The sequence below is a fragment of the Zosterops lateralis genome (assembly GCF_965231275.1).
Source record: "Zosterops lateralis genome assembly, chromosome: 9".
NCBI lineage: Eukaryota > Metazoa > Chordata > Aves > Passeriformes > Zosteropidae > Zosterops > Zosterops lateralis.
In genome coordinates this window covers 6,448,083-6,466,896 of record NC_139769.1, presented here as the reverse complement: position 1 = coordinate 6,466,896, position 18,814 = coordinate 6,448,083, and the positions used below count along the sequence as shown (strand labels likewise).

The 18,814-nt window shown below is 35.6% G+C and overlaps 1 protein-coding gene across 4 annotated transcripts in view; it reads right to left on the bottom strand.

Annotated features, from left to right (window-relative positions):
- Positions 1-18,814, bottom strand: part of FAF1 (Fas associated factor 1) — a 148,461-nt gene that overhangs the window by 66,377 nt on the left and 63,270 nt on the right. For all 4 annotated transcript variants that reach the window (XM_083867859.1, XM_083867862.1, XM_083867860.1 and 1 more), the window contains exon 8: positions 5,178-5,264. In XM_083867859.1, coding sequence (XP_083723985.1) covers positions 5,178-5,264 — 87 coding nt within the window. The remainder of the gene's footprint in view (positions 1-5,177; positions 5,265-18,814) is intronic.

Below are 18,814 nucleotides of genomic sequence, written 5' to 3'. Positions count from 1 at the left end.
ATCTTGCTCTTCTTGGTTATGAACAAGATCTGATAACAAAAAACAACTCTGAACCACAGTTGGATCTTTTTGACGGGGGTTATGTTGATCAGTTATTCCTCATTACAAAAACCAACTGGAATCTCAGATATCAACAGAAGCTGTATTCTCTAAAAGCAATAAAGTTTCAGTAGCAATTCTAAAGTCTTCCCAGTGAGACAAAAGGAATAATCATTGGCTGACAGAGGACTTTGGAGCGTATCTGGGATTTGTTGTAACCAATATGAAACTTGGAAACATCTAAGGAAAAATCTTCAGTCCTTTTAATTGCACTCTGTGTTTGATACATACTATGACTAGTAAGTGAAAGCACTGGTCTGGATAGAAAATAATGATACAAGTACATGTTTTGGCACCTCTGTAAGACTTATTATCACACAGTGAGGAAATGAACCCTTCCCAAAACCAACGTGATAAATGTAAGTCACTTCAATTGAATTATCTTGTATCTTAAAATTGGACAGTCCTAAATAAATTCTCCTGTGACAAAACAGTAAAATCCTCACACAGAACTGGTTATCCCTGACATGGTAATTTTTACACACGTGAAATTAGTTCAAATCACTTTATCTTAACTTTTATAAATTGAAAATAGTCAAGGGGGTGGGATTTAAAAAGTGTTGAAGGACCCAGAGTAACCTCCTCAGTTTTTCTGGAGAAGGAACATAAGAATTCATCATACTCTAATCTACATAAAAGCATCCAAGCAAGCCATAAGTCAAAGTCAGAATGTTATCTAAAACAAAGACATTTAAGACCTGTTTATTAAATTACTCAGTTACTTTTATACTTCTTAACAATAAGTAATATGCTGCTTCATAGACTACCATGAACTTCCAAGACTGAGAGGACTGTCTAAAAACGTTCATTACTAAATTGAGATTACAATATAAATGTTAAATTGAAACTTTACCATATTTCTGAACCCACACAATGAAACAGAATTCAAATATTCTTTTATATATCTAAAATAAAAGGATCCTGCCAGATCCACTCTACTACTCTACTGCCAGTGATTGATGAGAATCACAAAATCAAAGTAACAGACAAAGTAATTAACATTATAGACAATGCAAATTATAATTATGATATTCTTATATGGGAAAAAAGCAGAATATTTTCTAATGAGGTATGTCTTTTAATTTAAATATAGCAGATTTTACACTTCTGATTAGTAGGCACTTGCTCTGTCAGGACTATTCATTCTTTATTCAATCAGTTTCAGAGGGAAGACTCCAAATGATGCAGTAAATGCAGGCATGGCATCCATTACAATTAAACAGTCAGCGAATGTAAACCTCACAACTCGTTTTCATATCACAATGACAGCATGTGGTAATGAACTTTCTGCTAAGAACTGTTAAGACCTGGAAAGGGAAAGAAATATATACACCCAAATAGTAATTACTCAGATGCTTGATACTCAACCTCTTCAAAACCCTGGAGATCAGCCAAAAAGTGTCATAAATGGTTTCACTTTGTACCAGGATCTTATTTATCAGCATTCTTAATTTCTGTTTGTGCAGATGCCATGCTTCGTATTTAGGAGTGAAATAACAAAATATAACAGCAATGCTAATTAGATCATCCATAAGTATTTGAGGTTTTTTATAGCCCAGAATTCTCTACTAAATTCAGCTAAGGAATGTCAACCACATCTGCTACAGCCACCACAGAAGGGAAGGTAGTCCTGTTCACAGGGGATAAAGGTGGTTGTGCTCCCAAGGGGTGATGCAGACCCTCGATATATCAGTGGCAACACATTTGTCCTGCCTGAATTGTGACTGTTCAGCACCACAGCTGAGTAAATTGTCAGTGTGCACCTACCTCTGCCCAAGCAAATATCCAATGGCTCACCTACAGCATGAACAAGTGGAGTCACTTGATGTGAGAGGAGGACTCAAGGTCTCAGCCAACCTGCTGCTTTGGGAACAGAGCGTTGCTGGCAGCAGGAGGAAGGTTGGATGAGGAGTTCCCCTGGATGAGATCCGTGTGCCAGGGCACAGCTACAACACCAGGCACTTCGTCTTCTGGCTTTGTCTCTCCCCGCTTTCCCCTCACCCTCACCCTAGAACTTTCACATCTTTTTTGATGCAGAAATATGTTCCATTTTGACAAGCTCACTGCCGTTACTTACAAAGAAGCAGGATTTGTCACCGCTGTGCTGAAATGACTTAAAACAATGAACCAATTAAGAAAAAACCCTGTAGCTTAAATGCCAAGAAGAAAAAGCAGCAAGAAAACAACCTCTCCTTCTTCCTCTATTGTGTGTTGTTCTATGCCACCGAAAAAAACATTGAAACATCACAGACAACAACTCATTCTACTGAAATAAATCAAAACCCAGGGATCTCATGGGGGAAAAAGCGTTTTACCTCAAACATACACACGTAAAACTAACACCCAAAAAGTCACACATAAATAAAATCACAATGCTTCCATGTAAAAACTGTAATTAAAACATCACCTACAACTGACCTGAGATATTTTTTACAGTGAACATCTTTTTGAAAATTGCTCATTTCACTTGACACTAGTGATAATTACCAGTGGAAGTCTAGAAGTCTGACCAACAGAGAAAAAAATATGGAATAAATCTCAGAAATTTTACTAAATTATTCTGGCATAGCTCTCATCTTATAAACTCTGCAATGGTAAGATTGTTACAAAATTTAAAAAAAATTGAGAACATATTGTGAATGTATTTAAAGTAAATTATAATTATGTTTTTTATTTTCTAGGATTATTTTCACTGTATCACTTGATCCTATATACACAAAAATAGATAAGTTAACATTTTGAATATTTTGAAGATTTACTTACATAAATGCATTTAAAAGAAAATGAGTTAAAACTCATATATTTACTTTGAACTCTAATGAGCAGAACAGATATAATTTCTGGCATTAAAGTCATTCAGACTCAATAGAAGCTAAAACTTGTCCTTGCTGAACGGTGAAACGAGATTTGCACGGCCTGTTTGAGCCTTGTTTCCCACAATCAAACTGTCACAGCACGAAAACATTCTCCTGCATGGGGAGGTTTTGATACCCATTTCCCTGGTGCAAGCGTGCAAAAGGATCTGAAAGAGTTATTGACAATTCATACAGTATCCCATATTCCATTAGGTAGTACAAGCAGAGAACATATCTTAACTCTGAAGGGAGATGAAGCAACAATGTTTTAAATTACTATTGACTCCACTAAATTTCCTGATAATGTCAGAAGACTGTACTCTGGCAGGTTCATAAGAGACTCAAGATGATACAGGAATCCAATTATGCCAAGTCTATTTAGTTGTCCTGTTTGCTAAGCCAAAGGTTAACGAGAACTGCACTGAAAAAACCTCCTGTGGTATTACAAAGTATTTCTTATGCTGCATAACATGCAAATGAAAAAGTATTTTAATCAAGTCTTTCTTTAACTCCTTAATTGCAGCGGGGTACTCTACAAGGCAGCAAATTAAAAACTCATGATGGAAAAAGTGATCCTAAAAATTTGCCACTGAACTCAAGAGATCATCATTAATTACTAAAGTAATTATTACTGAATATTTCTATTTTGAAAAAAAAATGTTCAGCTCACAGGAGCATAGATAGTCACTGCTATCATTAAATCTTTATAAATAGTAAGCTATGGCCTCTAATTTTAGACAGAAATTAATTGTATTTTTGTTGGCAATGCGCTCAAATCTGTTTACACAGCTGAAAAACTCCAGCTCCACCAGTCTCAAGCTGTGAGCTTTGAGGGCTCATCTGCTTCAGAGCAGATGACTCAACATTCACCAGTTTCATTAAAGATGAAAAGGGGAAAAATTCACCTGCAACAATGTCACTTGTGAAAAAAGACTTAAAGCAGATTCATGAGTTTTACATATGTGAGGTATCCTATTCAAAAGAAAAGGAGGGGAAAAATACATGAAAACCTAACAGCTGTGGGAAAACAGATTACAAGTGTTGAGTTTCCAATTCTTTTTTGGGCTAGTGTAAACTAATAAAATGTTAAAATGGATCCACATTTCAAAGCCTGTAATTACCACATGACACCATTCTGTTATTTCAGATCTTACATCCTTTGGCTCAGATATGCCCTCGAATACATGGACTGAGATTTACTCACCTGTCTCAAACTTAAATACTGTTTCTGCAAACACCACCACGTATTTTACAAGTACATTGGAAATTCAGACAGCTTTTGCCTTTCGTTTTTTTTTTCAACTGGCATAAATCCTTTACCAAGAGCAAAAAAAGGAGCAGTCATATTCAAACAGCAATTCTCCCTTTACAAGAAGAGAGCAGACATGGACAGGAAAGTAATGCACAGCAGATAATGGCAATATATAAGAAAGCAAACTCCAAATCCATTTGCACTTTGTAGAACATTCAGGTTCAATAAAATACTTAACTTTTCTACATTTTTCTCAGGTCACAAAATCTACATACAACTTAACTGCATAATTATTTCACTCTTTTAGGCATTTTTTAGTGGATTGGTTGGGGTTTTTTTTTTCCAAGAAAGGCAGACCTCACTAGCTGGCACTGGGAACATAATAGCATAGGAAAATTACCTGAGCAAAACTGAAAGACATGCTGTAAAACACACTGTGAGGATGACCATGCAAGGAAACAAGTCTAATATTTAATGGGATACTTCAGGTAAGTTCCACAATTTCATGAATTTGTGGGCAATTCTGAGTCAGTGGATTCTGTCACAAGTGGTGACCCCTCACTGATTTCAGCAGGAGCAACTCCTGCTCTGAAGCCAGGCAGAGGCTTGAGCATGAACTGGGTGAGCTAATGTATTATGAAAAATATCTAGATGTGCACTCAGAGCACACATAAAAATCAGGACTTTTTACCTGAAGTTCAATCACTCAATAGACTTCAACTTCCAAAAAGCTGTGCAGCTTTGCTTCAGCCTAGAACGTCTCCTGAATCTGATACACAGGAATCACTTCCCTGAGCTTCATTCAGCCAAATCCTGAGCATTTGTATCTTCCATGACAAAACTCTGAATGTGTGCAATGTTAAGGTACACTGCATATGAGAGAGGAAATGCTACTGAGCGATTCCAACCAAAAATCCAGGTAAAATCAGCCTTTTCTAGGAAGGAATGAGATGGGAAGCAAAGGAACTCACCGAGTCATCTGTGGCAGAAGGCGGCCAACCTTCCCACAGCTGGTGACGGACAGGGATACTGGTCAGGTCATAGACATTCCGCTTTACCTGGGAAAAAAATAAAAAATCAATCAGAACTTGCTGTAAAAAAGGCAGCCAAATGGCATAGTTTACATCAGAGCCCCAAGCTTTTTATTTTTTCTGGTTATTGTAAAACTGGTTCCTTCAACACTCTTTGATTCAGATGTGGTCAGCAGGGTTACACAGCCAAAAGCAACTGAAGAAACTGAGCTGAAGAAAAAAAAATCAAGATCTAAAAATTGCCATTCAAAATGATTCATTATTACTTCAGCATTTTAAATGGGCAAAAAAAAAAATCACAACACAAAATGTTCAAGTAAAAAGTATTACAAAGTAACGAAAAAAGCTAAGGGAAGCAGAAGGTAATAACAAAAATTCTGCTGCATGTTTTGCTAGTTAATTTTCACCTGAAAATATTCAGTGAATCAAATAAAAAATACAAGTTTTGCCTAAGTTTCTTAAATGGGATCCAAGAATAAAAATTAGTATATTAAACCTGAAAATATTAATTAATAAGCACATTTTCAATTAAGACACCACATTTCAAACATTTATTAACAAAATGTAATATTTATTAAAAAGGTAATAATGATGTTTTACATCAACTCTTCTCTCATGCTGTTAAATTAGAAGTCCCTATTGTTAACCATCTCACATGATGATTAACAGAAGGAGGGGAGGGAGGGGAAAAAAGAAGAAAGAGTTGAAAATATTGACTAAAGGAAGAATACTACATAATACAAGAGTTACAAAACTCTTTCCATGAAAACATTACCACAGATAGAAAAGCAGGCAAGTTTTATCAGAGATTTTATGATAAACAATTATTTAAATCACAGAAAGATGCATTTTGGTACTTAGGATAGAGAATAGTATTTTAAATTCTGAACGCCTTACACCGAACATTTACACAAACAATGTAAATATTGCCCAGCAGGACCCTAACTGTGAACAACAAAATGTTCCAGAGAGCCATGGTGGTTTTTCATTGGAATCACAGAATGGTCTGGGTTGGAAGGAACCTTAAAAATCCTCTCATCCCAACCCCCTGCCCTGGGCAGAGACACCTTCCACTACACCAGGTTGCTCAGAGCCCCATCCAACCTGTTGTTTGTGGGGTTTTTTTGCCTTTCATAAAACTGCTATGTCGGAATACAAGAGTCTCCCACATCTTCAAAGGTCTAGACAGATCCCAACAACATATACTGCATCCAGAAAAACATTCTCAAAGAGATAAAAATAAGGTTTGATACTTTTAAATAATATTTTGTATGACTGTTCTCTAGGCAAAATATCTGAGCAAGTCACAAGTTCCACATCCTGGTCTCGGCTCTGAGAGAGCTGCACAGTCCAACACTAACAAACACAAAACCCCATTAAACCAAAAGATATTAGGGCAGAGGAATAATATTTGACTTAAAGTAAATGACAAGACTACTCCAAAAACTGTCCTTTGATGCCTTCTTTAGATTTTCACTTGTTTACTTGTCAACAGGAAACAAACAGCAATTAATTGTGTTCTAACTTCTGCTATGAGAATTAGTAAAAGTTCCATCAACTGAAAAAAATTGAATTTTTTATATTATAGCTGTCAGCAGGAAAAGATCTTTGAGCTAACACCTTGCCCGCAGTCTAGTGCACTTACCCTGAGTTAACAACTTCTTCTGAACAGAAAAATAGTTTGCAATAATCAGAAAGAAAGCTGAAATTTGCCAAAATGGTAAATGGTAACAGAATTCATTTAGACAAAGGTTTCATATTTGAGGAATGAATGAAATACGGTTCTAAACTACCATTCTTAGGAAGATAATACAGTAGGAGAGGCATTTTATATCATTTGATCCTACCTATTAATCAGTACTTGACAGATCTTCAGCACTGAAGCACAGTTGAGGTTTGACTCCATGGTAAGGTAATATAAACATACAGAAAGTATATATTGTCCCTCTAAAATCTGTCATTTATTTTTAGTACAGGATGTATACAAAACATCTGGCAATAGATTTTAATCTAAAAATATTTTTGCATAATGAAATAGCACCAAAACTCTTTCCCTGGATCATCCTTAGAGACAAATGCTCCATGGTTCCTTTATTTTAAATTCTGCACAATAAATGGATGAAGAATACACATACAGATATTAAGCAGTGAAACAATTGCTCTAATCACTGTAAATATCCTAAGGAGGGTGAAGGACAAGGCAGGGATTGCCACACAGAGTCTTCCTCACAAATGTTGATTTGGGCCACACTCTTCAAAAGGTTCTTGATGGCACAGTCATGAGGTTGTCAACAAATACCCACAACTGAGGAAATTCAGTGCATATTGAGATCCAACACAAAGTACAGTGCTCTTACTCTATTTTCAGATCTTCCCTTTAATTACTGTTGCTCTTTATATTTAGTACTAGCAGTTATTTCATGCTAATAAAGTGCCCCTTAGGAAAAACTGTGAAGCACCATCTCACATTTCTGGACAGATTTAATACATAGGCTATGCAGGTAATAATTTCAATACTATCAGTTTAAAGCTTTCTCAACATAAATATTCTGCACAGATGAGTGGAAAAGAAGAGCTTCAACTTATTCTCCAAGAGTAACTTCCAACTCTTGAGTCTGTATCTCACTAAAAAACAAAAGTTAGACCATATGGGTTTCTTACCTAAACATTTCAGTATCATAACAAGCTGAGCTTGAATTTTCAGCTCAGTGTTGCATTCACTGTATGTCTTAGAATCATTAAGACATCTCTCAAATTTTCCCTAACACTGGTAAATTACATGTACACATGATAACCTTTATGTTAATATTTGTTTTATTCAGGAGTTTTTGCAGGGAGATTGACCTGGTAACTATGCCTCAATTTTAAAAATAATTACAACTATATTTTGACTAAAAAAAATTGAAACAAGAGAAACGAGTCTTTAAGACACAGGATACTGAAGTATCTATTAGTAATTCAAGTGGACTTCATTTTAGTGCTTCCTCATAGTGTCCTTGATGACTTTGTAAAGAAATGTTGCTTCATACTGACCCCACAACAACCCAAAATGTAACAATCCTGATCTGTGTGTGATCACGAGAACACAGCTCTTGCTGGTTTAGTTTTCTTGCATTAAAAACCAGGATAAACTGTCCCTGTGAAATATTTATTTTCCAGCTACACACCAGAAATAATATTAGTTTCACAATATAAAACTCTAAAGTGTGCTCTTTTTAAATAACAAGTGAAACTTATTTACAGAAACATGGGATCAATAGGACTACATAATATTGTTTTCAAAAAGCCTTCAGAAGTAAAAATAAATAACTCGGAAGTCACATTCCTCAAATTCCCTTTTAATTCCAAAGCACAACAGAAAGGCATTATGAAAAAAACAGTATTTCCCTTCTTTCATTAACTCATCTGTAACTGCACTGAATTCAATAACATTCCTCTGCTATTCTAAGCTTGAAAGGCATGCTCGGGGTAAAGTGTTATGTTGGTATAAAGCACAATGCCAGACTGATGTGCTGGACAAAAGTGATCAAAGTTGAAGTAATTTTAGCCAAGGCACAAGTATTCTGCTGCATTATTCTACCAGAATGACATCTGTTGAGCAACTCGTCGCAGAATAAACCAGTTGTTACAGGCAGGCCTGGCTTGGGTAGGGGACCATGTAAGACTGATTAGAGTAATGTTTGATTAAACAAACTGCTTGAGCTAAGATCATAACTGGATTTGGAATTCATGGCAAAGTAGTCCTCTTTCAAACAACAAGCCACAATCAATTATTGAAGATAAAATAAGCTTGCTTTTAAATAATGATTTGATTTTTGGTTTCTTTGATAATTAAAACACTATTACGAAAGCAGTCTGTAAAATGTTTGAGAAATTAGACTATTTACCAATTCAGTATAGAAAACCCCTTTTCCTTATTAACTGACTTAATTTCAATTTAAAGTAAAAAACTCTATGAGGAGGAAAAAGTTCTAAAGATTCACATAAAGCAGAACTGTGAACTGCTCCTTCACAAGGCCAATAAAAATCTACAGTCACACACTTTACATAACTGAAAAAAGTTAGCACAGCAAATGGACAAAGTCTGTGTTAAGGATTTTACTTATAAACTCACTTGTCATTGAAAGGAGGACCGAAATCTTTATTGTGTAAAGCAATCTCTAAACTGCAGTGCCATCCACTGAGCTACATTTATTGGCAAACTTTTTGGTCTCACACTTTTGATCAGTTTGAAATACGAATTGGTGGCATTGTCTTTGTGCAGCCCAGAATGTCTTTATGTTCAGATGCCATGGTGACTGGCACATTACTATGGCAGCCCCCTTCAGATTATCATCTCCAGAATATAAGAGATCATTTAAAAACAAATTAAAGGCACATCTATTTGGTTTCACTACTCAGCTGTAAACAGTATCAATACAATAATTTAAATAAGAAAAAAATAGCCCATATATTTCAGATGCAGTCTTACATGGAAAATGATGTATAATTCCTGCATAATGTCCTGCTTTGCAGTTATACGCTGATGCTGGAAAACCATGTGAAGTTTTACCTTCAGCTCATTTTCACTAGTTTTAGAAGTGAGTTAAAATATTAAACAACTTCTAATATTTTAAGAAAACCCATATGTCAAAGTAGCCACCACACTCAGGAAACTTCCCAGATAGAGGCTGAGTGTTAACTTCCTATCTTCCACTGGCTTCTTTAGACAGATGAACACGTTGCTTTGAAAGTAAGGTTAAACACAAAAGATACACTTGGTTTGCAGATATGAAACTAATCCGACATTCAAAGTCCTGCCACATTCATATTATTAAGGATGAAGTGAAGCAAAACATACCACAGGGCAAAAAGTCTGTACCAGGTACTGTGTTGACAAATGACCTTCTGGTGACTGCACTTAGCAGGAATAACTAGCCATTTGCTCATCTCTGAATTAGAAAAATCTGAAACCTACTCTCAAAAAACAAAGATCTAACACTTGCTAAATGATAAAAAAATTAAATTTATGCTGAATCATTGAAGAACTGTCATGCTTGAATCTGTATCTTTGAATCACAACAAATCACAACGAAGTTTAACAGTAGTTTCCCTCAGGCAGTTTTCCGCTTATGCAGGTACAAAGTTAAGTGAAATAATGTACATAATGAACTTTTGTTAGTCTTATTATTAAATATAATTTATGCAAAGCTGTAAATTGGCTGAGATGCTAAAGACTGTTCCAGGCACATAGGCAGCATGAAAGACAGTGCAAAAATGAGTGCATGAAAGGCAGACAAAAGGAGCAATAAAGTCAGAGGACTGTGAGGAATGTGGAATGTGAGTTGGGGGATGCAGGGAAATGAGACCAGATGCAGACAGTCCAAGGTGGCATGGGGCACTGATGGTACAGCTGAAATCTTGACTTTGACATTGGAACAGAAGAAGTCAAGGCAAATAACCAAAAATTTTAGGGGACAGCAATGACACAGATGGCACAGTGCCAGGAAGAACTCCAAAGTAAGCAGAAGCATTTTAGTGAAGGAAGATGGAAAGAAAGGAGGCAAACCCAGCTAAAGTGATAGGCTTAAAGATTACAGATGAAAGTCTTTAACATCTCTGCCAGGCAAAATTCCACCAGATAGCAAAGAGCACTGGGAACCTGGCAGGAATAGATGGGAAGCAGGGGCAGAATCAACCAAGTTTCTAAGCACGAAGAAGCATCAAAGGTGGTATTATGATGAATTTGAAAAGATAATAATGTTATCAACATCACTGAGCAAAAAGATTGGTTAGATAAAAGGATTTTGCATTTTATCAGGAAAAGGATATCACAACCCAAAGGAGAAAACTGAATTTCTTAACTTTAAAAGTCATTTTTAGCCAGCTACCCACAGGTAGGATATATTCACATATAGTAATGTAGTGCACTGTGTGAGCCACCACTGACACCCAAACCATAACTTCCAGGTTACTTTACCCAAGACTCATTTAAGGGAAAGGTTCCAAGTCTGCTCCACTCACAATTTTGCTTGTGTTCTTATATTTCCAATACATAATACAAGAAACTATACTAAAACATAAAAAAAAGGCTATTTAAATAATCAAATTTTAATTTTAGTGTAAGTTTTACTTTAGAAATAATAGTGCAATTCTAAAGACATCAAATGATAACCTGCCTCTCCTTCTAGCAGCTGACTGAAGTTTAAATTACAGAATGCTTCCAATTAATGAATTAAGATGTCAGGATTGGGCTATTTTTAACTAACAGCATCTGCTTCTCACAAATTTTATACCACTGAGACTCTCTAAGGAAGACTCACTATGCTATTTACATTTACACATATTCAGTTCACTCTGTTGTAATCTAAAGGAAAAAAAAAATACACTTCCAATGTAAATATTTAAAATCTATACTGAATGCAAAAGAAAACCTCACCTGCCCAAGCCTATCAGCCAAAAGTCAGTCATGATTCAGCACTTCTATAAAATGAATAGGACCTCCACTGTGTGTTTTACTAAAATACATTTTCTAATTAATTTTTTATTTCCTATCTCTTCCTTTAAATGACTATTTTTGCTTTTAATATCTCTGAAAATATTCAGGTCTCCATTGATTAAGTTTTCCTACTTAGTAGGGTAAGTTCCTGGATGCTGCTATATGGCCTGCACTGTGCAAAGGTTCAGCTCACATTATTATTATTATTATTATTATTATTATTCATTGCTTGTAGTGCCTAGGAGACCTAATCGTGATAATCCTCTCTGAACTTTAAACTGCATGACCCTTTGATTTTTTTTTAATAGAAGGTTAAAAGAAGAAACAAATTCCAATAGAAAGAGAAGGGAAAACACATTCTTAAGAAATTGGGGCAAGAGACATGAGTATTTGAAAAAAAAATCATTTTAGCAGCACACAAGCATGACGTTGAAATGGGGTATGAAAGAATTAAGTGTGTGAACTAGCTGTGACATTAGAGATTGAAAGGAAGATGTGATTAGGGTTAAAAGAGATCAAACAACAAAGACGTACTGCCAAAACAATTTTACAAATTTATTTGAAAATGCCTTAAACACTTCTACTAACAAAATAAAACTGCCAATAATACCTGAAGTTTGCTTGTTTGCTTGCTTGACATGCACTGACACAGAAAAGATACATTTTGAAGTCCTAGCTTGTTTTTCCATTCAGCAGGAACAGTCATTTGAGAAAATACCAATTTTTAGCTACCTAAATGACCCAGCATTGCTCTGTGCAAACTTTTAACTGCACATTATGAAAGACAACAGGCAACTGCTCCTCACGCATCCATCACCATCAACAGGCAACTACTCTTTTGGCAAAACATTCAGTTGCAATATGAAGGGTAAATACAGTTTCCAATATTTTTACCTCAAGGTCCCAATTCGGGTTGATTTTATGTCCTGAAACATTGAGAGATTGCCAAATACCTTGATACTTACTGATCATAAAGCTAAGTGTGTGCCAAGAGCATTAACTTTGATCCAAGCTATTCAAAATTGATATGAAAACACTATTTCAATTATTAAATACACATTCTGTCCATCCTAACATCTCTCAGACTTACCAGAAGATACTGACACTACTGAGCAATGGCAAAATATGAACTAAAGCTGGGAAGTAAGAAAAAATTTCCATGCCTGTTACATGGGCTTGGTCCCACCTTGTCCACATCACTTGTGCATATTTTCAGATATGGCACAGTGACTCTCGTGGATATAGTCAAGCTCCCATTCATAAGGATATTAAAGATTATTTCTAGGGTCTGAATCATCACTGGAAATAAAAGAGAGAGTCGATGTGACTCTTGCAGTGGAAAGAAGACCTGTTCCATTTTCACAGCTGTCATGTTCAGAACAAAAGAAAAATTTAGACAAATATATTTCTAGTCAAATACCCTCATCATCATTGAAAAAGTAACTGGTCTGCAACAACCCAAACATAATAAATACATAAATTGGTCTTTGGTCACTTCCCTACTTGGGAATATTCAGGGGTTTCAAAAGTAATCACTCAAACCAATGAATGGTAAAACAAATGGTCATTTTAGGAACTAGTAAAGAGAAGAATGGAAGTCAAAGGTCCAATTCTTATTGCATTTGATCATAGTAAAGAGCACCATTTAGATCCATGTAGAGGGAAAGGGGGAAACAAACCAAAACCCAACCAAAAACCTCCTACTTAAGTTTCATTTCACTTTGGTTCAATGAAAGAAGGAACCCTACTACCTCCCCTAAAGCTCAGATTATGACTCCAAGAAATCTGCTCCTGAACACATTTCACTGATTAACAGTATCTTCCTCCACTCCCACCCAACTATGTTTCAAAAGAGAAACTGATTCAGTTTCAGTCTTAAAAAAATGCACAAACCACATTTGTTTCAGAGCAATCCTTATTTTAAATGATAAGCCTACCAATTTTGGTGTAAGAAAGAGAACACCACAAAATCAGTATTTTCTCATCTGTTTTTATTTGTTCTCTAGACAGTATAAATAAACTTCTGGGATTTTCTTACTCCTAGAGACAACATAAAATCTATTCCAAATGTTTGTAAATGGTCAATAATTATAAAGTATTTATAAATTTACACATTATATGAAAAATAGTTCAATCTATTAACTTTCTGAAGCAAAGTACCACAGTCATGCAGAGAGCTGGGAAGTACTTTCACGTAAAGAAATTCTCCAATACCTCTAACTTTAGTGTTTTACTTCTCTCTTCTCTCCACTTCTACACTTAAAGGTCACAGCAAACCTGCTGCTAAATCAGGAGAAATGGGCAACCTTGCTCTGCAGCCCTTTTATTCCTAGGGCTAGCACACGAGGTGCATCTAAAAAGGAAGATGAGCAACAGATAAAAAAGATCTTGTGTATTACATTAACTTCCCAAAGCAAAAATTAAGTGCAATGTGCATTTTCTCTGAAGACTCGCTGGTATTATCACCATAAAAAGAGAAGATGAGTCATCCAGAAACCCATCAGTAACTCAAGTGCTGACTTGCTTGGTTCACTTCAGTTGTTGGTATCAGGTATTTGGCAGACTTTGACGTGAAAGCTCTGCAGGAAGTCAGCTCTAAAGTAAACTGTGACACTTTTCTCAGTCACTCTAACTATGAATTTAATATCTTTTTTGATGTGGTTGTATTTGAATAGATGTTCATGTTATTCTGATTTCAAGTTAAACTATAAAACAATGTTCATTGAGCTGTCAGTCAAATTTCTACTAATGAAAACATTTCTGGGTACTTCCTCCATTTCATCATTGTGTCTACCAAATCAAAACATCTTTAGGGCTTTTTATATCAACAATATTCAGAAGTAATTTGACATTGATTTCTGCTTTAACAATGGAAAAGAATTGCAAACAAAACTTCACAACATACACATATCAATTACAGATACAGTTACTAATATTGCTGCATTTAAGGTATATGCATGTAAGGTTCCCAATTATACTATTAACAATCAGCTCTCCCATATACATATACATTTTTAGAAAGAAAATGCAGTCTACTTAACAATTCACTAACAAAGCTATTCCTTAGCTCATCCCTGCCATAACCTGCTCTATTCAGAAACATATGGGAAAAGACATTAAATAACCAGTGAAAACCATGGACTTCTGGTATTAGTGCTACACATTGCATACCCCTATTCATTATTCCACCTCCCTTGTTTAATCTATCATTAAGAATCAGTGACCCTACACTAAATTTAAAGCAGATCCTTCCTTCCTCCCATGCCTAAATTCACATACTTTTCTAGTTGGGGATGCCCTCAAGTATTAGCCACTCTACAGGGATTCTCTAATCTCAGCTCTGAACTATGTTGTGCTATAGAAGCAAGAAATTGCTGGTTTACATCTTTAACTATGGAATCTTCCACCCAAAAAATCCCCTCCTTTACTTAATAAGATAGAGGAAAATCTTTCATGTAGAACATATTTAACATGTTTTAAAATTATATATTTTCCTCTATATGATGTAGAATAAAAGTTATAAAGTATATTGTTTTAAAACACTGTTTCCTGAACTTGTGTCCCAAACATAATTTCATTGGAAACAATTTGAAAGCTTTCAAAAGTTTATTGTTACATCGTAGAAAAGCTAGATCTTTATTTGTATTCTAAGTCAATATGAAACAGGTTTCTAATAAACAATTTTTAAAAAAAATAAAGCAAGAAGATGACCAAATATCAGGTATTAGACTCGCTTTAGTTTTTTAACATAGGAACTAAAAACATACAAAATATTAAGACCTCTACCTCTCTCTTTTAACTGACAGTTTTTGGTGTAACAGTAATGGCAGTACAGGTAAAAACACATCATGAGTTTTCTGAATGAGGGACAAGAAAATCTTCATTGTTGCCATATATAATATTTGCCAACTATAGCCCTGCCTTCCTCTTCCCCAATAAGGTGAACATGGATCTGCATCATGATTTTAAAAAGTTAAAGACACTAAGACTGTGAGTGAAGCAGAGATGAAATTCCATTGAGTTAACAAAATGAGTCAGGCAAAGGTACAATCCAAATGTAGATTTTTCTGGCTACCAAAAGAAGACATACAAAATTGCTTTGGTTTCATGAGTAATACTACCTTTAGTGTATTTAAAAATGTTAAACCACATTTCCTCAAAAAATAGAATAAAGTTGAAAAATGCAGCTGCAACCTGGCCAAAAAGCTCAATCTGCATTCTCTCTGGCTCTTCTCTCTTTAATTTAAGTCTTTTCCCCAAACAAGTCCGTACTTGAACAAGTACACATGAGTCATAAGTACTGGTAGAATACAAAAAGTTAATCGGAAAAGCAAATTGGTAAGGTTCAAATTGTCAGGTTATCAGATAACAGAAAAATATTAGGAACAGTTAAAATAAACACACTAAGCCAAGAGCAACACTAGAAAACCTGAAGTCTAAGTTCTACACAGGTGCAGACATGGGAAGATGAAGGGAAAGTGTTACTGGAGAAGGAAAATAAACAGTAACTGTGAACTCTACAGATCAATTTGAAGACAAAAATTATCTGGAAGCCTCTCAAGTGAGGATCTTTTCTTTGCAAACAGGAAGCCTTTTATGAAGAAAAGAAGTGCTGCTAAAGCCCCAGTCCTGCAACCTCTGGTTCAGGCATTTTTCCTGAACTGGACTGGCTTCCAAACCTGGACAGCCTAAATTAAAAATATAAGTAGTCTACAATATTGAAGTCTACAATATTGAAATCACTTTTTTCTTTAGAATTCCAAAATATTGAAACTACATTATCTTGTTCCTCTAAGAGGAGTGCACAGCTGAGTGTCTCTCAATGCACTGAGTTTATTTGCTGTACCTTCAGCAGCAGCCACCTTCATGAATAATAGTCTGGTCTGAGTGACCCAGAAACACACAAAGCTGTTTCATGACAGAGGAGTCAGTATTTCTTGAACATACAACTAAATGCAATTTCATTAGTGTTTGACCAAAACACTACAGGAGTTACTTCTTCTGCAGATTGCAGTCTTTACAAAGCTCACCATTCATTTGCTGCGGAACAGCAACAGAAAACTTAATGATCACTTCAGAAAATGAGCTAATATAAAGCTATTCTGTCCATTTTCACTATTCTATTGTGCAATCTTGTCATCTCACTGAAATGGAAAGACTTGAACAAAGGTTAACTTAATTAATTAAACATACGTATTATTTTCTCCACACTTTTCAGTCTTAGCTTGACATGCAATTCTATATCTATTAAATAAGCAGTGAACACCATTCCATTTAATGAAAAAAAATACTTAAATTACAGATTAGTGAATCTCAGCAATTCATTTTCCCCAAAACATCTTCAATACTGCACAGAATTAACAGTCTCCATCACAATTCCTTTATATAAATAAAACTAGAAACTATGTATTACAAAACAAGATTCACAGATAACAAATATTAAGATCTGAAAAGATCTATTCAGCTCAAATTAACACATTTCTATAAATCAAAGCAAAATTCATCCTCACGTTCATTCCTGTTACAGAATTGTCACCTCAATAGCCAATAAAAAGGGAGAACTAATGAGGTACTTCAGTATCTCCCAAAGAAATATTTTCAGCTCTTTTTTTCTTTTAAGTGCTTGAAAGGAAAAGAGTAATGAATTGCTCCCACACAGTCTTTTTATTATTCTGTTATAGCAACAAGAGAGTTACACCGAGTCATTATTTTTCACATAGTCCAAGATACTCTTTTGTCTCATTGCAACAATGACAAAGGAAGCAGACCAGGAAGGACAGTTATTTATCTGCACCAGAGAGGTGCTGCTTGAAGCAGCAAATGTCTTTGTTTCTACTAATGCTTACAGGGTGAGATGACAGATTCATTGGGTAACTAAGTGATATCTGAGAGCTCTGCACTAAATACCCAGACAACAATCCAATATACCTTGGAAATAAGTTTCCAGAACAGACAAGGATCTAGACTTCTACCAAAAACCAGGTCACTCAGCTGTATCTTGTGGGGTTTCCAGGACTACTTCTCCCTATTAGGCTGAACATCCCCTACTGGAGACAAGCAAGCATCCTCTAGCCCTGAAAGCATCCACATTCAGAAACGGGACCATGGATTTGAGATGGGGAATACAAATCTGTTAAAGTCCAGCAATAGCAAGCTGGAATCTTGAAGAAAGGACTAAGATTTCAGTCACCTGCACAGAGAGTATGTCCTGGACCCAAAGAGTTTCAAACAGGACAGTGAAATCAAAATAACTTCTTTCATGATCTAAGTGAGAATATTCAGACAAAAATTAATTAGAGGCACATCCAACAGATCAATGTATATAACAGGCAGGCTAAAGAGACTTAAGGACTAGAATAGATTTATTAGCACTTTTGTTTGTTGTATGTGGAACTAGATCAGCCTTGAATAACCACAACCTGGACAGTTTTGAAGATGTTCTCCCAGGTTGCTCCTTAGAAATTTTCCAAATCAATAGGACACACGACCCTCGAGCACTCACACAGATGCATAAGAAGGGAATGGGCCTTTCCTGATAGGTCAAATGCTTTATAAAAGAGAATCCAGGTGTCTGATCACTTACTAAAGTGTGATCACCACCAATTATGGTATGTGAGATTTAAGCACACACACTATCAGTAGCAGCTGAAAAACATTTCATAAAGAGCTTGTGATCCTGCTAGTGAGCTGCTACCCACCATCCATCAGAAAAGGGTCAGAAAGCTATGTATGTATCTAGTCACATGGAAGGCAGGACTGATGACAATGAATTTGGTGAATTTATGTTGTAGGCTTGTGTTTTTAAGTAACACATGCAAGAACAGCAGTCCTGACTCAATAAGAACCAAAAAAGTTGAGTTACAATGTACACAGACAGGAATCTGGCACAGAATGACCTCCTCCAGCAGCAAAGCCAGCTGAGTAACATTAAAACTCTCCACATGAATGCAAAAATAAAGGCTTTTGGACACTCTGTTTTAAAGATAAGTATCATCATCTTGTACTGATTTTGGATATTTCAAATAGTTTATGTAAATTCTCTTCCCTTGAAATAAGAGGCCATTACTAAAGCCCAATGAAATCCCAGAAAATGTTTGCC